This window comes from Salvelinus alpinus, chromosome 7, assembly GCF_045679555.1.
Source record: "Salvelinus alpinus chromosome 7, SLU_Salpinus.1, whole genome shotgun sequence".
Classification (NCBI taxonomy): domain Eukaryota; kingdom Metazoa; phylum Chordata; class Actinopteri; order Salmoniformes; family Salmonidae; genus Salvelinus; species Salvelinus alpinus.
The window spans coordinates 46381234-46398617 of NC_092092.1; the positions used below are offsets into that span (position 1 = coordinate 46381234).

The 17384-nt window shown below is 41.5% G+C and overlaps 1 protein-coding gene across 4 annotated transcripts in view; it reads right to left on the reverse strand.

The window, feature by feature from the left end:
- LOC139581091 (ecto-NOX disulfide-thiol exchanger 2-like) overlaps positions 1-17384 on the reverse strand; it is a 253420-nt gene that overhangs the window by 113859 nt on the left and 122177 nt on the right. For all 4 annotated transcript variants that reach the window (XM_071410477.1, XM_071410476.1, XM_071410479.1 and 1 more), the window contains exon 3: positions 5211-5342. In XM_071410477.1, coding sequence (XP_071266578.1) covers positions 5211-5342 — 132 coding nt within the window. The remainder of the gene's footprint in view (positions 1-5210; positions 5343-17384) is intronic.

Here is a 17384-nt window from a genome sequence, read left to right on the forward strand (position 1 = left end):
TGTTATAACTACAGTAGAGGTATGGTTAGGTTTATAACTACAGTAGAGGTACGGTTAGGGTTATAACTACAGTAGAGGTATGGCTAGGGTTATAACTACAGTAGAGGTATTGTTAAGGTTATAACAACAGTAGAGGTATTGTTAGGGTTATAACAACAGTAGAGGTATGGTTAGGGTTATAACCACAGTAGAGGTATGGTTAGTGTTATAAATACAGTAGAGGTATGGTTAGGGTTATAACTACAGTAGAGGTATGGTTAGTGTTATAACTACAGTAGAGGTATGGTTAGGGTTATAACCACAGTAGAGGTATGGTTAGTGTTATAAATACAGTAGAGGTATGGTTAGGGTTATAACTACAGTAGAGGTATGGTTAGTGTTATAACTACAGTAGAGGTATGGTTAGGGTTATAACTACAGTAGAGGTATTGTTAGGGTTATAACTACAGTAGAGGTATGGTTAGGGTTATAACCACAGTAGAGGTATGGTTAGTTTTATAAATACAGTAGAGGTATGTTTAGGGTTATAACTACAGTAGAGGTATGGTTAGGGTTATAACTACAGTAGAGGTATGGTTAGGGTTATAACTACAGTAGAAGTACGGTTAGTGTTATAACTACAGTAGAGGAGGTATGGTTAGTGTTTTAACTACAGTAGAGGTACGGTTAGTGTTATAACTATAGTAGAGGAGGTATGGTTAGTGTTTTAACTACAGTAGAGGTATGGTTAGGATTATAACTACAGTAGAGGTACGGTTAGGGTTATAACCACAGTAGAGGTATGGTTAGGGTTATAACCACAGTAGAGGTATGGTTAATGTTATAACTACAGTAGAGGTATGGTTAGGGTTATAACTACAGTAGAGGTATGGTTAGTGTTATAAATACAGTAGAGGTATGGTTAGTGTTATAACTACAGTAGAGGTATTGTTAGGGTTATAACAACAGTAGAGGTATGGTTAGGGTTATAACTACAGTAGAGGTATGGTTAGGGTTATAACTACAGTAGAGGTATGGTTAGGGTTATAACTACAGTAGAGGTATGGATAGGGTTATAAATACAGTAGAGGAATGGTTAGGACTATAAATACAGTAGAGGTACTGTTAGGATTATAACTACAGTAGATGTATGGTTAGAGTTATAACTACAGTAGAGGTATGGTTAGGATTAGGGTTAGGGTTATAAATACAGTAGAGGAATGGTTAGTTATGGTTAGGGTTATAACTACAGTAGAGGTATGGTTAGGGTTATAACTACAGTATAGGTATGGTTAGTGTTATAACTATAGTAGAGGTATGGTTTGGATTATAACTACAGTAGAGGTATGGTTAGGGTTATAACTACAGTAGAGGTATGGTTAGCGTTATAACTACAGTAGAGGTATGGTTAGGATTAGCGTTATAACTACAGTAGAGGTATGGTTAGTGTTATAACTACAGTAGAGGTACAGTTAGGGTTATAACAACAGTAGAGGTACAGTTAGGGTTATAACTACAGTAGAGGTACGGTTAGGGTTATAACAACAGTAGAGGTACAGTTAGGGTTATAACAACAGTAGAGGTATAGTTAGGGTTATAACTACAGTAGAGGTATGGTTAGGATTATAACAACAGTAGAGGTATGGTTAGGATTATAACAACAGTAGAGGTATGGTTAGTGTTATAACTACAGTAGAGGTTTGGTTAGAGTTATAACTACAGTAGAGGTATGGTTAGTGTTATAACTACAGTAGAGGTATGGTTAGTGTTATAACTACAGTAGAGGTATGGTTAGTGTTATAACTACAGTAGAGGTATGGTTAGTGTTATAACTACAGTAGAGGTATGGTTAGTGTTATAACTACAGTAGAGGTATGGTTAGTGTTATAACTACAGTAGAGGTATGGTTAGGGTTATAACTACAGTAGAAGTACGGTTAGTGTTATAACTACAGTAGAGGAGGTATGGTTAGTGTTTTAACTACAGTAGAGGTACGGTTAGTGTTATAACTATAGTAGAGGAGGTATGGTTAGTGTTTTAACTACAGTAGAGGTATGGTTAGGATTATAACTACAGTAGAGGTACGGTTAGGGTTATAACCACAGTAGAGGTATGGTTAGGGTTATAACCACAGTAGAGGTATGGTTAATGTTATAACTACAGTAGAGGTATGGTTAGGGTTATAACTACAGTAGAGGTATGGTTAGTGTTATAAATACAGTAGAGGTATGGTTAGTGTTATAACTACAGTAGAGGTATTGTTAGGGTTATAACAACAGTAGAGGTATGGTTAGGGTTATAACTACAGTAGAGGTATGGTTAGGGTTATAACTACAGTAGAGGTATGGTTAGGGTTATAACTACAGTAGAGGTATGGATAGGGTTATAACTACAGTAGAGGTATGGTTAGGGTTATAACTACAGTAGAGGTATGGTTAGGACTAAAAATACAGTAGAGGTATGGTTAGGATTATAAATACAGTAGAGGAATGGTTAGGACTATAAATACAGTAGAGGTACTGTTAGGATTATAACTACAGTAGATGTATGGTTAGAGTTATAACTACAGTAGAGGTATGGTTAGGATTAGGGTTAGGGTTATAAATACAGTAGAGGAATGGTTAGTTATGGTTAGGGTTATAACTACAGTAGAGGTATGGTTAGGGTTATAACTACAGTAGAGGTACGGTTAGTGTTATAACTATAGTAGAGGTATGGTTTGGATTATAACTACAGTAGAGGTATGGTTAGGGTTATAACTACAGTAGAGGTATGGTTAGCGTTATAACTACAGTAGAGGTATGGTTAGGATTAGCGTTATAACTACAGTAGAGGTATGGTTAGTGTTATAACTACAGTAGAGGTACAGTTAGGGTTATAACAACAGTAGAGGTACAGTTAGGGTTATAACTACAGTAGAGGTACGGTTAGGGTTATAACAACAGTAGAAGTACAGTTAGGGTTATAACAACAGTAGAGGTATAGTTAGGGTTATAACTACAGTAGAGGTATGGTTAGGATTATAACAACAGTAGAGGTATGGTTAGGATTATAACAACAGTAGAGGTATGGTTAGTGTTATAACTACAGTAGAGGTTTGGTTAGAGTTATAACTACAGTAGAGGTATGGTTAGTGTTATAACTACAGTAGAGGTATGGTTAGTGTTATAACTACAGTAGAGGTATGGTTAGTGTTATAACTACAGTAGAGGTATGGTTAGTGTTATAACTACAGTAGAGGTATGGTTAGTGTTATAACTACAGTAGAGGTATGGTTAGTGTTATAACTACAGTAGAGGTATGGTTAGTGTTATAACTACAGTAGAGGTATGTTAGGGTTATAACTACAGTAGAGGTACGGTTAGGGTTATAACCACAGTAGAGGTATGGTTAGGGTTATAACCACAGTAGAGGTATGGTTAATGTTATAACTACAGTAGAGGTATGGTTAGGGTTATAACTACAGTAGAGGTATGGTTAGTGTTATAACTACAGTAGAGGTATGGTTAGTGTTATAACTACAGTAGAGGTATGGTTAGGATTATAACTACAGTAGAGGTACGGTTAGGGTTATAACCACAGTAGAGGTATGGTTAGGGTTATAACCACAGTAGAGGTATGGTTAATGTTATAACTACAGTAGAGGTATGGTTAGGGTTATAACTACAGTAGAGGTATGGTTAGTGTTATAAATACAGTAGAGGTATGGTTAGGGTTATAACTACAGTAGAGGTATTGTTAGGGTTATAACAACAGTAGAGGTATGGTTAGGGTTATAACTACAGTAGAGGTATGGTTAGGGTTATAACTACAGTAGAGGTATGGTTAGGGTTATAACTACAGTAGAGGTATGGATAGGGTTATAACTACAGTAGAGGTATGGTTAGGGTTATAACTACAGTAGAGGTATGGTTAGGACTAAAAATACAGTAGAGGTATGGTTAGGATTATAAATACAGTAGAGGAATGGTTAGGACTATAAATACAGTAGAGGTACTGTTAGGATTATAACTACAGTAGATGTATGGTTAGAGTTATAACTACAGTAGAGGTATGGTTAGGATTAGGGTTAGGGTTATAAATACAGTAGAGGAATGGTTAGTTATGGTTAGGGTTATAAATACAGTAGAGGTATGGTTAGGGTTATAACTACAGTAGAGGTATGGTTAGGGTTATAACTACAGTAGAGGTATGGTTAGTGTTATAACTATAGTAGAGGTATGGTTTGGATTATAACTACAGTAGAGGTATGGTTAGGGTTATAACTACAGTAGAGGTATGGTTAGCGTTATAACTACAGTAGAGGTATGGTTAGGATTAGCGTTATAACTACAGTAGAGGTATGGTTAGGGTTATAACAACAGTAGAGGTACAGTTAGGGTTATAACTACAGTAGAGGTACGGTTAGGGTTATAACAACAGTAGAGGTACAGTTAGGGTTATAACAACAGTAGAGGTATAGTTAGGGTTATAACTACAGTAGAGGTATGGTTAGGATTATAACAACAGTAGAGGTATGGTTAGGATTATAACAACAGTAGAGGTATGGTTAGTGTTATAACTACAGTAGAGGTTTGGTTAGAGTTATAACTACAGTAGAGGTATGGTTAGTGTTATAACTACAGTAGAGGTATGGTTAGTGTTATAACTACAGTAGAGGTATGGTTAGTGTTATAACTACAGTAGAGGTATGGTTAGTGTTATAACTACAGTAGAGGTATGGTTAGTGTTATAACTACAGTAGAGATATGGTTAGTGTTATAACTACAGTAGAGGTATGGTTAGTGTTATAACTACAGTAGAGGTATGGTTAGGGTTATAACTACAGTAGAGGTATGGTTAGGGTTATAACTACAGTAGAGGTATGGTTAGGGTTATAACCACAGTAGAGGTATGGTTAGTGTTATAACTACAGTAGGGGTATTGTTAGGATTATAAATACAGTAGAGGTATGGTTAGGATTATAACTACAGTAGAGGTATGGTTAGTGTTATAACTACAGTAGGGGTATTGTTAGGATTATAACTACAGTAGAGGTATGGTTAGGGTTATAACTACAGTAGAGGTATGGTTAGGGTTATAACTACAGTAAAAGTATGGTTAGTGTTATAACTACAGTAGAAGTATGGTTAGTGTTATAACTACAGTAGATGTATGGTTAGTGTTATAACTACAGTAGATGTATGGTTAGTGCTATAACTGGATTATGGTTATAACTTCAGTAGCTGTACCTGATATAAGGGGTTGTCCTGTCATGCCCATGGGAGCCATGCCCAGGTTGTTCATAGCTGTGGCCCAGGCGTTGGGGTCTGACATAGGCATTGTCATTGGGCTGGAGTCCATGGACATGCTATGAATCCCTTCTGCAAAAGAGAGCGAGAGTCAGTCAGAATATGGTACAATCAGATATGGTCTCAAATATTTTTGTCTGCTTTGTTCGATTTCATCACATTTCCTATTTAATATCTTCTATAAACCTGTGAGGCGTTACAAAGGAAAGGAAATAGAGTCTTTACTCATGTCTGGCAAATACAGAGAGGTATACTTCATCTTTGTGCTCTCAGAGTGGCGAGAGAGAGGCCATCAGTACAGTGACACACCCTTTTAATTGTATTCAGAGGTTCAATCTTCCTCCTAGCTGAACCCCCTTTGTCTCTGACCTCTACTAAGAGAGCCTCCTGATGATGCTGCTTCTCCTCCCTGACCGACACCACACATTCTCAGAAGGAACAAGAGGACTAACACCATACACACAGACACACACACACAGTTACACTCACAAGGACACACTCCTTTGATAGAATCTACCCAATAAAACGCCAGGGAGAGAGAAAAGCTGTTTTATGTTTGACTGTCACAGTAAATACTAATAATTATCCAGCAAACACAAAACATTACGGTAATAATAAAAACTGAAATCCAGACACTGAAGGGAATTTATAAGGCATTAGGGCTTCTGAAACTAAATCATCTCTGGCCAACTGCTACCAACACACATCTATTCATACAGCCCACGGCGGTCTGGTTTTCTGCCAAGTGTAACGTCTTACACAGTGAAGCAAACACATACAGATCCCTATAGTAAAAGGCTCAAAGTAAACACGAACACATCACGAAATTCAACGACCACCGTTTTCTGACAAACCAAACAATTTCACAACCCTAAATGGGCTTTCTTTCTCTACTTTATTTGACCTCCCCCTCCGACGGACGGGTAAAGTGTGACAATTTCACAACCCTAAATGGGCTTTCTTTCTCTACTTTATTTGACCTCCCCCTCCGACGGACGGGTAAAGTGTGACGGCTGGCTGTGGGACTAAACTGCTCTTCTGCCTCATGGTGCCAAAATAAACAGTGGGTGCTAATGAGGAGGAGGGCTGAAGACAACACTTCAGACTTCAAAAGGTCCACTGTGCCTTCTAACACTGATGTCTGTCTGTCTGTCTGTCTGTCTGTCTGTCTGTCTGTCTGTCTGTCTGTCTGTCTGTCTGTCTGTCTGTCTGTCTGTCTGTCTGTCTGTCTGTCTGTCTGTCTGTCTGTCTGTCTGTCTGTCTGTCTGTCTGTCTGTCTGTCTGTCTGTCTGTCTGTCTGTCTGTCTGTCTGTCTGTCTGTCTGTCTGTCTGTCTGTCTGTCTGTCTGTCTGTCTGTCTGTCTGTGTGTGTGTGCCCTGTCTGTCTGTGTGTGTGTGTGTGTGTGTGTGCCCTGTCCAATCACTTGAGTAGCGAACTGATTGTTCCGAGGCAGCTGATGGGCAGGTAAAATAAAGGACTAATGCTGATACCTCTGTCTGGTATAATAAAGGACTAATGATGATACCTTTGTCTGGTATAATAAAGGACTAATGATGATACCTCTGTCTGCTTTAATATAGGACTAATGATATTACCTTTGTCTGGTATAATAAAGGACTAATGATGTTACCTCTGTCTGGTATAATAAAGGACTAATGATGTTACCTCTGTCTGGTATAATAAAGGACAAATGATGTTACCTCTGTCTTGTATAAAAAAGGACTAATGATGTTACCTCTGTCTGGCATAATAAAGTCTTTACGTTATCCAAATTCATTGATTCCTCATCTAGTCCATTCTCTGCACCTGAGTTCAACTTCACCACGTCACACACAGGGTCTCTCCAGTCTGTTCTTTGCTAGCTCCCTCCCTTCCTCCCTAGGCACTGACCTCTGGGATTTAGGGCTTTACAGAGTGACCTTGAGGACAGAGGTCTGGCATGGTTCCCTCAGCTCTCTTTTACTTGATCACATCCACACAGAGCCGAGGGAGTGTGTCTGAATAGCAAACAGCAGTGGAAAGATCAACACTAGCACACACGCTTGCTGGCCCAACCAGAAGAAACTTCAGCCAGTGAAAATACACATCTGTCATCAAGAGAAGCACTGAATATAAATATGTCTAAGACTGAACCTGTTCTACCATTTAACAAAAGAAATTCAATGCCTAAAGTTTGTCAGGGATTGATTCAATGTGTAACCTCTATTTCAACATTTAACTGGTCAAAGAGGTAGATCAAAATCAATCTGGATTAAATTGTAATAAAATTGGGTTACTATGCTTAGTCTGGAGCTATAGTGTAGGCTATGCTATGAAAACTTGGCTGCAATCTGATTAGTGAGGAATTGTTCTAAACAACCGATAATTTTGCTGTTTAATTATAGCCATTATTGATTTAATAGAATCAATTAACACTGAGCCCTTGATCGATCTGATTCTGTTTTAGTTTAAAAAAGCCAAAAAATTCACCAGAGCTGCAAAAAAACACGTTTTCATTTGAAAATAATTGAAGTGACAAATCTCTACCTGGACCCCCACCGTGCCAAAGTAATGGCATAAGAAACACTGCCACAGGCCTGATCTCAGCCTTACTTGCCTATGAGCTGCAGTAAAGGTTTTTGAACTGCAGTAAAGGCTTCCCCAGGGTGCTGATGGGAAATGTATCAGTTTTAAGGCCCATTGGCTGGAGGCCTCCGAGCAGGCCAAGAGAAGCTCAGGGACATTTAGTTTACAACGGACAACGTCTTAACAGCTAACAGGCCAATTACAGCCTCTAACACAGAAAGGTCTCCTGGAACATTATCATGGTCATATACCCCCAGAACAGTGAAGGAAGCCTGTACTCAGGACTAACTGAGACAGACAGACAGACAGACAGACAGACAGACAGACAGACAGACAGACAGACAGACAGACAGACAGACAGACAGACAGACAGACAGACAGACAGACAGACAGACAGACAGACAGACAGACAGACAGACAGACAGGTAGAGATTGAGAGAGAAGTAGAGAGAGAGAGGGAGAGAGAAGTAGAGAGAGAGAGAGGGAGAGAGAGTAGAGATTGAGAGTAGAGAGAGAGAGTAGAGATTGAGAGATGGAGAGAGAAGTAGAGATTGAGAGGGAGAGAAGTAGAGAGAGGGAGAGAGAAGAAGATAGAGAGAGGGAAAGAAGTAGACAGAGAAGGCGAGAGAGAGAAGTAGAGATTGGGAGAGAGAGAGAATGGCAAATTGCAGACATTTTCTATCGCAATCTGGACCATCCAAATAAAGAAAATTAGGTCTAATGATAGTTTGTCAGAAAAGTGTAATGCCTGGTAAGAAATAATTAGGGGTTTTATCAACATAAAATTATCAAATAGCCTATAAATGTGTCCTTGCTGAACAGAAAATTGGTGGGTGAAATGGTGCAGAATCTAATTAATTTCCACTGCACGTATCTATATCAAAAGTAAAAACATCCATGACATCAAATGTCTCTGATTTCCTTTGAATATTGATTCTGGGGCCTTAGACTCACAGCATGATCATAATATAGGAGGCGAATGCCATTGTCATTAAAAAACAATCCACAGAGTAGTGATGCCAGTCCAACCTTACGCATGAAAAACACTCACCAGGCAGAATAAAATGCATGCATCGCAAAATAGCTTTCTTGGAATGGTTGGATGCTTGTTTGACCTTAATCTAGTGGATGCAGATCTGTGTTCAGCTCTGTTCTTCTGTTCGTGTGTCAGCGGGGATTCCTTCCACCTGAATCCAAGATCAGCACAACTAGATGAACACTAAAAAGTGGAGAGTATTGATTCCAAGTAAGGAATAGGATATATTACTGTGTGCATCCACATCCACCTAAAGACATGTGTGTGCGTGTTTATGTTTAATGATGTATGAGTGGCCTTCTCTTCCCTCCTTTCATCTATTAATAATGTACACATCTCAGAGCACTTCTCATTAACAGCGGAGCTGGGAGAGAGAGCTCAGAGTGGGGTGTAGATAACAGATCTGTTCATTTAGGATGAGGGCCACTGAAAGGAGAGTTCAGACAGAAGTAGCTGAGAGAATCCTGCCAAGCTTTCAGAGGGGAATGGTCGGCCTCATCTCCCTCATCAAAGGTCTCCCCTATCTCTCTTCCTCATCAAACTACAGGCCCTACTGTTACAGTAGCTCAACCCTCCAATAGGTTTGGAAGACAGGCTAGAATAGCATACTTAATCAAATCCAGCTGCAACAATTTGGCTGATAAAAGTAAATATAGTTTTTAACTTCACTAATAGTTTTTCCTCTTTTGCAATAAACATTTGTACCCAGATTCTTTCAAGACTAAATATGTTTACCTCCAAAGAGGTAAACATATTTTTATTCACATTTTTTATTACTATTTACGGTACTTCCACCTGAGACAAGTCACTTGTTAATTGTTCAGGCACACCAGAGGTGATCTTTATCATATACAACATCACTCTGGTGCTACTTGCTTTACCTTTGAGCTGAATGAATCATCCGCACATGTGTTCCCTCCAAACCGGACAAATCATACAGGTCTGAACTCTGATAGCATAATGATATTGACATGAGCAGTGAGCACATACATCAAAGCCATGCACTCCATCTGATTACTGTATGTGCACAGGCTAACTGCCTGATTAGCTAAATTAGCTTCCCTTATAATACTGTATCTTGAATGAGATCACCATTTAGTCTTAAACTAACGGATCCCTTTTGAAGAGCTGTGTGATTAAACTCGGGAAGCAAGGATTGATTCATCACTCAGTGCTTCGGTAGGAGTTGAGCAGTGAAATGCCATCTATTCAGAACAATGTGGAACAAAATTGGCTTCATCAGAGTGCTTTGCAATGACATAATACAATGGAGAGGAAGCACTACGCTCTAATGTGGGGTTAGTGTTTACGTTTTGTCCAGTGTGTCTTTCTTGACATTCTCTACCCCTCATAGGTGAGTGTTTCTTACGTGTGTATCACTCTCTCAAATCCTTCACTTTAATAGGGGAGATCAGATCTGTTTGGAGGATGATGACACCTGGAGAAGAGCTGGGTTGAGTTATCTGGGGAAGTGCAGCTAATGAAAGACACCACATTAAAGCACCCGGGCTTGACTTCATCTTTTAGAACTTCACCTTGAAGATGAAGAGAAAAAAAAACACCTCAGCCACATAGACTGTGATTTTTGTCTTTGACGTATTTTTGCTGAGGACTTCCAGGAAGGAGTGCTTTTTGATAAACAACCTTTCTATAGTCAATTCAGGATCCATTATTAGACGAACGGAGCAGAAGCACAATTGTTTTTACAGGCAACATACCATGAATCCTATGTGAAAGTAACCAAGATGGCGTAGCAGTGCAGACATGGTTTGTCGTTCTCTCGTGTACTTTTTGCACTTTTCGTCTTTTTTTGTATATATTTCAATTTATTTTCAATCTCTTTTCCATTTAAAAAAAATTAAATATACCTTCCGGTAACCCGCCTCACCCAATGTGATACAGATCCGCTATTTTTTTTGACCTTATAGTCAGAACCTCCATCAGTAGCTAACCATCAGAAGCTAACCAGCTAATTAGCTACTAGCTATTTAGTCATTGTCAGCCACTGCTAGCGGCCTTTACCTTCCGCACAGACACCAGACGTTTTTTTTGGCCTGGATAATACTTGCCAGTCTGCCAGTATCGGACTGTTTTCTCCACTACAACGCCGGATTCCTGCCGTAAACCCTGGACCATTACTCCTGATCATCACAGCTAGCTAGCTGCCACCGAGTGACCCAGCCCCGAAGCTAGCTCTGAGCCAGGCCCACCTCCCGGCCCACTCAGTGATCACTCGGCTACACAGCTGATGCCTCCCGGACTCTACCCCAACACGGCTAGAATCCACTACTCCACCGGATACTTGCCGTAAGCTCTGGATCTTTGCAGCGGATCATCGCTGCTAGCTAGCTGCTACTGAGTGGCTATAGTGGCTAACGCCCCTGCCCCGAAGCTAGCACCAGTTAGCCGCGAGCCAGGCGCATCTCCCGGCTAGCAAACGAAATTACTACAACTACAATACCTCTTTCGCCATCTGGCCTGGACCCTTTGTCGACACGACGCCCCTCCGTACCACCACGACTGGTCTGCCGACGGAACTCTATCCACTGTGCCCTCAACTGGCCTTTTCCCGGACGTCGGAGCAGACGCTTCTACTAACCCCGGCCTGCTAACTTTAAACGCAGTGTCTCCCCCGTGCTAGCGTAGTAACGACTACCCCGCGGCTTCCCTGTTCCATCTATTGCTGTGCACTGCACTGGACCCTATGATCACTTGGCTACATAGCTGATGCCTGCTGGACTGTTCATTAATCACGGTACTCCATTTAGTTTATATATTTTTTTATCTGTCGGCCCCAGCCTCGAACTCAGGCCCTGTGTGTAGTTAACCAACCCTCTCTGCCCATTCATCGCCATTTTACCTGTTGTTGTTGTCTTAGCCGTTGTTGTCTTAGCTAACTCTCCCAATCAACACTTGTGATTGCTTTATGCCTCGCTTTATGTCTCTCTCAAATGTCAAATGTCAATATGCCTTGAATACTGTTGTTTAGGATAGTAATCATTGTTTTAGTTTACTGCGGAGCCCCTAGTCCCACTCAACATGCCTCAGATACCTCTTTTGTCCCACCTCCCACACATGCGGTGACCTCACCCAGCATAACTAGCGTGTCCAGAGACGCATCCTCTCTTATCATCACTCAGTGCCTGGGTTTACCTCCACTGTACCTGCACCCCACCATACCCGTCAGTACATTATGTCCTGAATCTATTCTACCACGCCCAGAAATCTGCTCCTTTTATTCTATGTCCCCAATGCACTAGACGACCATTTTTGATAGCTTTTAGCCGAACCCTCATCCTACTCCACCTCTGTTTCTCTGGTAATGTGGAGGTTATCCCAGGCCCTGCGTGTCCCCAGGCACTCTCATTTGTTGACTTCTATAACCAAAAAAGCCTTGGTTTCATGCATGTTAACATCAGAAGCATCCTCCCTAAGTTTGTTTTACTCACTGCTTAAGCACACTCCGCCAACCCTGATGTCCTTGCCGTGTCTGAATCCTGGCATAGGAAGGCCACCAAAAATTCAGAGATTTCCATACCCAGCTACACCATTGTCCGTCAAGATAGAACTGTCAAAGGGGGAGGAGTTGCAATCTACTCCAGAGATAGCCTACAATTTTCTGTCATACTTTCCAGGTTTATGCCCAAACACATTGAGCTTCTAATTTAAAAAATGTATCTCTCCAGAAATATGTCTCTCACTGTTTGCCACCTGTTATAGACCTCCCTCAGCTCCCAGCTGTGCCCGGGACACCATATGTGAATTTATTGCTCCCATCTATCTTCAGGGTTTGTTCTGTTAGGTGACCTAAACTGGGATATGCTTAACACCCTGGCAGTCCTACAATCTATGCCCTCAATCTCACACAAATTATCAAGGAACCCACCAGGTACGCTCCCTAAAACACTTCTACGAGCAGGCCTATCTAATCGACCTGGCCCGGGTATCCTGGAAGACAATTGACCTCATCCCGTCAGTCAAGGATGCCTGGTTGTTCTTCAAAAGTAATTTCCTCACCATCTTAAATAAGCATGCCCTTTTCAAAAAATGTAGACATAAGAACAGATATAGCAATTGGTTCACTCCAGACCTGACTGCCCCCGACCAGCACAAAAACATCCTGTGGCGGACTGCACTAGCATAGTCCCCGCGATATGCAACTTTTCAGGGAAGTCAGGAACCAATACACATAGTCAGTCAAGAAAGCAAAGACTAGCTTTTTCAAACAGAAATTTGCATCCTGTAGCTCTAACTCCAAAAAGTTTTGGGACACTGTAAAGTCCATGGAGAATAAGAGCACCTCCTCCCAGCTGCCCACTGCACTGTCACCACCGATAAATCCACGATAATCGAGAATTTCAATAAGCATTTCTCTACGGCTGGCCATGCTTTCCTCCTGGCTACCCCAACCCCGGCAAACAGCTCCGCACCCCCCGCAGCTACTAGCCCAAGCCTCCTCCAGCTTCTCCTTCACCCAAATCCAGATAGCAGATGTTCTGAAAGAGCTGCAAAACCTGGACCCGTACAAATCAGCTGGGCTAGACAATCTGGACCCTCTCTTTCAAAAATGATCCGCCGCAATTGTTGCAACCCCTATTACCAGTCTGTTCAACCTCTTTCGTATCGTCCGAGATCCCTAAAGATTGGAAAGCTGCCGCGGTCATCCCCCTCTTCAAACGGGTGACACTCTAGACCCAAACTGTTATAGACCTATATCCATCGTGCCCTGCCTTTCTAAAGTCTTCGAAAGCCAAGTTAATAAACAGATCACTGACCATTTCGAATCCCACCGTACCTTCTCTGCTGTGCAATCCGGTTCCCGAGCTGGTCACGGGTGCACCTCAGCCATGCTCAAGGTACTAAACGATATCATAACCACCGTCAATAAAAGACAGTACTGTTCAGCCGTCCTCATCGACCTGGCCAAGGCTTTCGACTCTGTCAATCACCGTATTCTTATCGGCAGACTGAACAGCCTTGGTTTCTCAAATGACTGCTTCGCCTGGTTCACCAACTACTTATCAGACAGAGTTCAGTGTGTCAAACAGTGGGCCTGTTGTCAGGACCTCTGGCAGTCTCTATGGTGTACCACAGGGTTCAATTCTCGGGCCGACTCTTTTTTCTGTATATATCAACGATGTCGCTCTTGCTGCGGGTGATTCCCTGATCCACCTCTACGCAGACGACACCATTCTGTAAACATCTGGCCCTTCTTTGTAAACTAACCTCCAAACGAGCTTCAATGCCATACAACACTCCTTCCGTGGCCTCCAACTGCTCTTAAATGCTAGTAAAAAAACAAATGCATGCTTTTCAACCGTTCGCTGCCCTCACCCACCCCCCCAACTAGCATCACTACTCTGGATGGTTCTGACTTAGAATATGTGGACAACTATAAATACCTAGGTGTCTGGCTAGACTGTAAACTCTCCTTCCAGACACATATTAAACATCTCCAATCCAAAATTAAATCTAGAATCGGCTTCCTATTTCGCAACAAAGCCTCCTTCCCTCGTAAAACTGACTATCCTACTGATCCTCGACTTCGGCGATGTCATTTACAAAATAGCTTCCAAAACTCTACTCAGTAAATTGGATGCAGTCTATCACAGTGCTATCCGTTTTGTCACCAAAGCCCCTTATACCACCCACCACTGCGACCTGTTTGCTCTCGTTGGCTGGCCCTCGCTACATATTCGTCGCCAGACCTACTGGCTCCAGGTAATCTATAAGTCTATGCTAGGTAAAGCTCCGCCTTATCTCAGCTCACTGGTCACGATAACAACACCCACCCGTAGCACGTGCTGCAGCAGGTATATCTCACTGGTCATCCCCAAAGCCAACACCTCCTTTGGCCGCCTTTCCTTCCAGTTCTCTGCTGCCAATGACTGGAACGAATTGCAAAAATCGCTGAAGCTGGAGACTTACAGTTCCCTCACTAACTTTAAACATCAGCTATCTGAGCAGCTAACCAATCGCTGCAGCTGTACATAGCCCATCTGTAAATAGCCCACCCAATCTACCTACCTCATCCCTATATTGTTTTTGCGTACTTTTCTGCTTCTTTGCACACCAGTATTTCTACTTGCACATCATCATCTGTTAATCTATCACTCTGGTGTTAATTGCTAAATTGTAATTACTCCGCTACTATGGCCTATTTATTGCCTTACTTCCTCACGCCATTTGCACACACTGTATATAGACTTTCTTTTTTTTCTATTGTGTTATTGACTGTACTCTTGTTTATTCCATGTGTAACTGTGTTGTTGTTTGTGTCGCACTGCTCTGCTTTATCTTGGCCAGGTCGCAGTTGTAAATAAGAACTTGTTCTCAACTGGCCTACCTGGTAAAAAAAAAACACACAAAAAAACAAAACAAGAGACAGACTGAGCTTTGTCCATATAACCCTGGAGGGTCGTTGTCCGCAAAGGTGTTCTCTCTGTCCTCAATTAACGCCAATAACCATTTATAAAACAAACCATCACCGAGACATTACCGACAGTTAAAAGCAGGATTAATGAGTGATTACTCTTAGACACTTTGATTGTTATAAATATCTGTGCACTATGAAGATGAAAATGATGGAAATGCTTTAATGAGAGGAATGGGAAGTGTTTTTTGTGTGTGTTCACAGAGACAGACAACACTGTGTTTGGGATGGAAAGTGTCCCTGTCAGGGGCCACTAGGGGTATCCAGGGGCCCAAAGCTTTTTTCCAGTTAATCAGGGCTGTTTCAGGAGCCACAGGGACAGACACAGGGACAGTAGTCACTCAACACTAGTCCTTAACTTACCACCCCAACCCCTCCCCTGAATCCTCCTCCCAATTTTCCTCTCCTCCACTCTCTTCTCTTCTCCTCCACTCTTTACAGTACAGAGAGGAGAGGCAAGCTAGGTTCAAGCTAGGCACATTACATAGACCTGACAATTAAGGCACACAGGGGGAATGGAGCGAGAGGGGAATGGAAAGCATACTGAGCCCTAGCTTAGTAAACCTTAATGGAAGAGTGGGTCTCAAAATACAGTAGGCATCAAGTAATACCAGTAATCTCATTTTGTAACACACTAATGGATTCTGAACAGGCCTGACACATACGCCACGCAGAATTTCATTATTTTGAGGGGAAATGGGTGGTGAAATGACGAGCATATTGGTAGTTAGTGGAGAGAACCCCCACCGAAAAAAAGTAATTGAAGAAGTTTGTTGCGATTTCATAATTAAAGTGAATGATTTAAGGGGAAAATGCAGTTGGGAAGCACACACTTAGATGCATCATTAAACATTACAAATTCAGGGGTTGCTTGCATTCATGTATTAAGACTTCAAGCCTCAAAGCTGGAGCAGAAACGCCATGACAGAGAATTTAGAGGAACATTCAATTAAATCAAATCGGGCAGTTCAAACACACAGGCCTACATACATTCAACTGATTCAAACGGTTCATCCATTATGCACTGTGTCAGAAGACTACAGTGAGGAGGAGAATTGATGGATTCATTAGAGCCATGCGATGTACGTAGCCAATTGAATCCACATTCATCTCTCCTGCATAGCAACTTTAACCTGCCAGCCGCAACAAGCTTATAATAACCAAAACAAACCGGCCAGTCATAACAAACCTATAATAGTTAAAACACATCTAGGCCTATATAATGAAAATACAGTATTAAAGCCTTTGATGGTATGTGCAAAAGTTTGCCAGTCATAACAATCCTACAGAGAGAGCAGATTTACCACAGAGAATCCACACTGCTACTTAGTCTTCAAATCAAATCAAATTGTATTGGTCACATGCGCCAAACACAACAGCCGGAGACTTTAGAGCGATATGATTACTTACAAGCCCTTTCCCAACAACGCAGAGTTAAAAATTAATACAAGTATTTGCTAAATAAAAAGGGAAATAGTAACACAATAAAAAACAATAATGAGGGTATATATAAGGAGTACCAGTACTGAGTCAATGTGCAGGGGTACGAAGTAGTTGAGGTAATTGAGGTAATACAGTATGTACATGTTGTTAGGGGTAAAAGTGACTAGGCAATCAGGATGTATATTGAACAGAGTAGCAGCAGCGTATGTGAAGTGTGACAGTGTGTATATGTGGGAGTGTGTGAGTGTGTGAGTGTGTGTGGGGTCAATTTTCATGTGTCTGTGTGTTTTGTGTGTGTGAGCGTATGTAGTGTGTGTGTGTGCTGGAGTGTCAGTGTAGTATGTGTGAGTGTGTGGCTAGAGTTTAGTGAGTTTGCAGCCAGTGCAAGGGAGTCACAGTGCAAAACAATTAAGATAAATAAGTAATCAAGGGGGTCAATGTAAATTGTCTGGGTAGCCATTTGATTAACTGTTCAGCAGTCTTATGGCTTGGGGGTAGAATCTGTTCAGGAGCCTTTTGGTCCCGGACTTGACGCTCCGGTACTGCTTTCCGTGCGGTAGCAGAGAGAACAGTCTATGATTTGGGTGGCTGGAGTCTGACAATTTTTAGGGCCTTCCTCTGACACCGCCTGGTATAG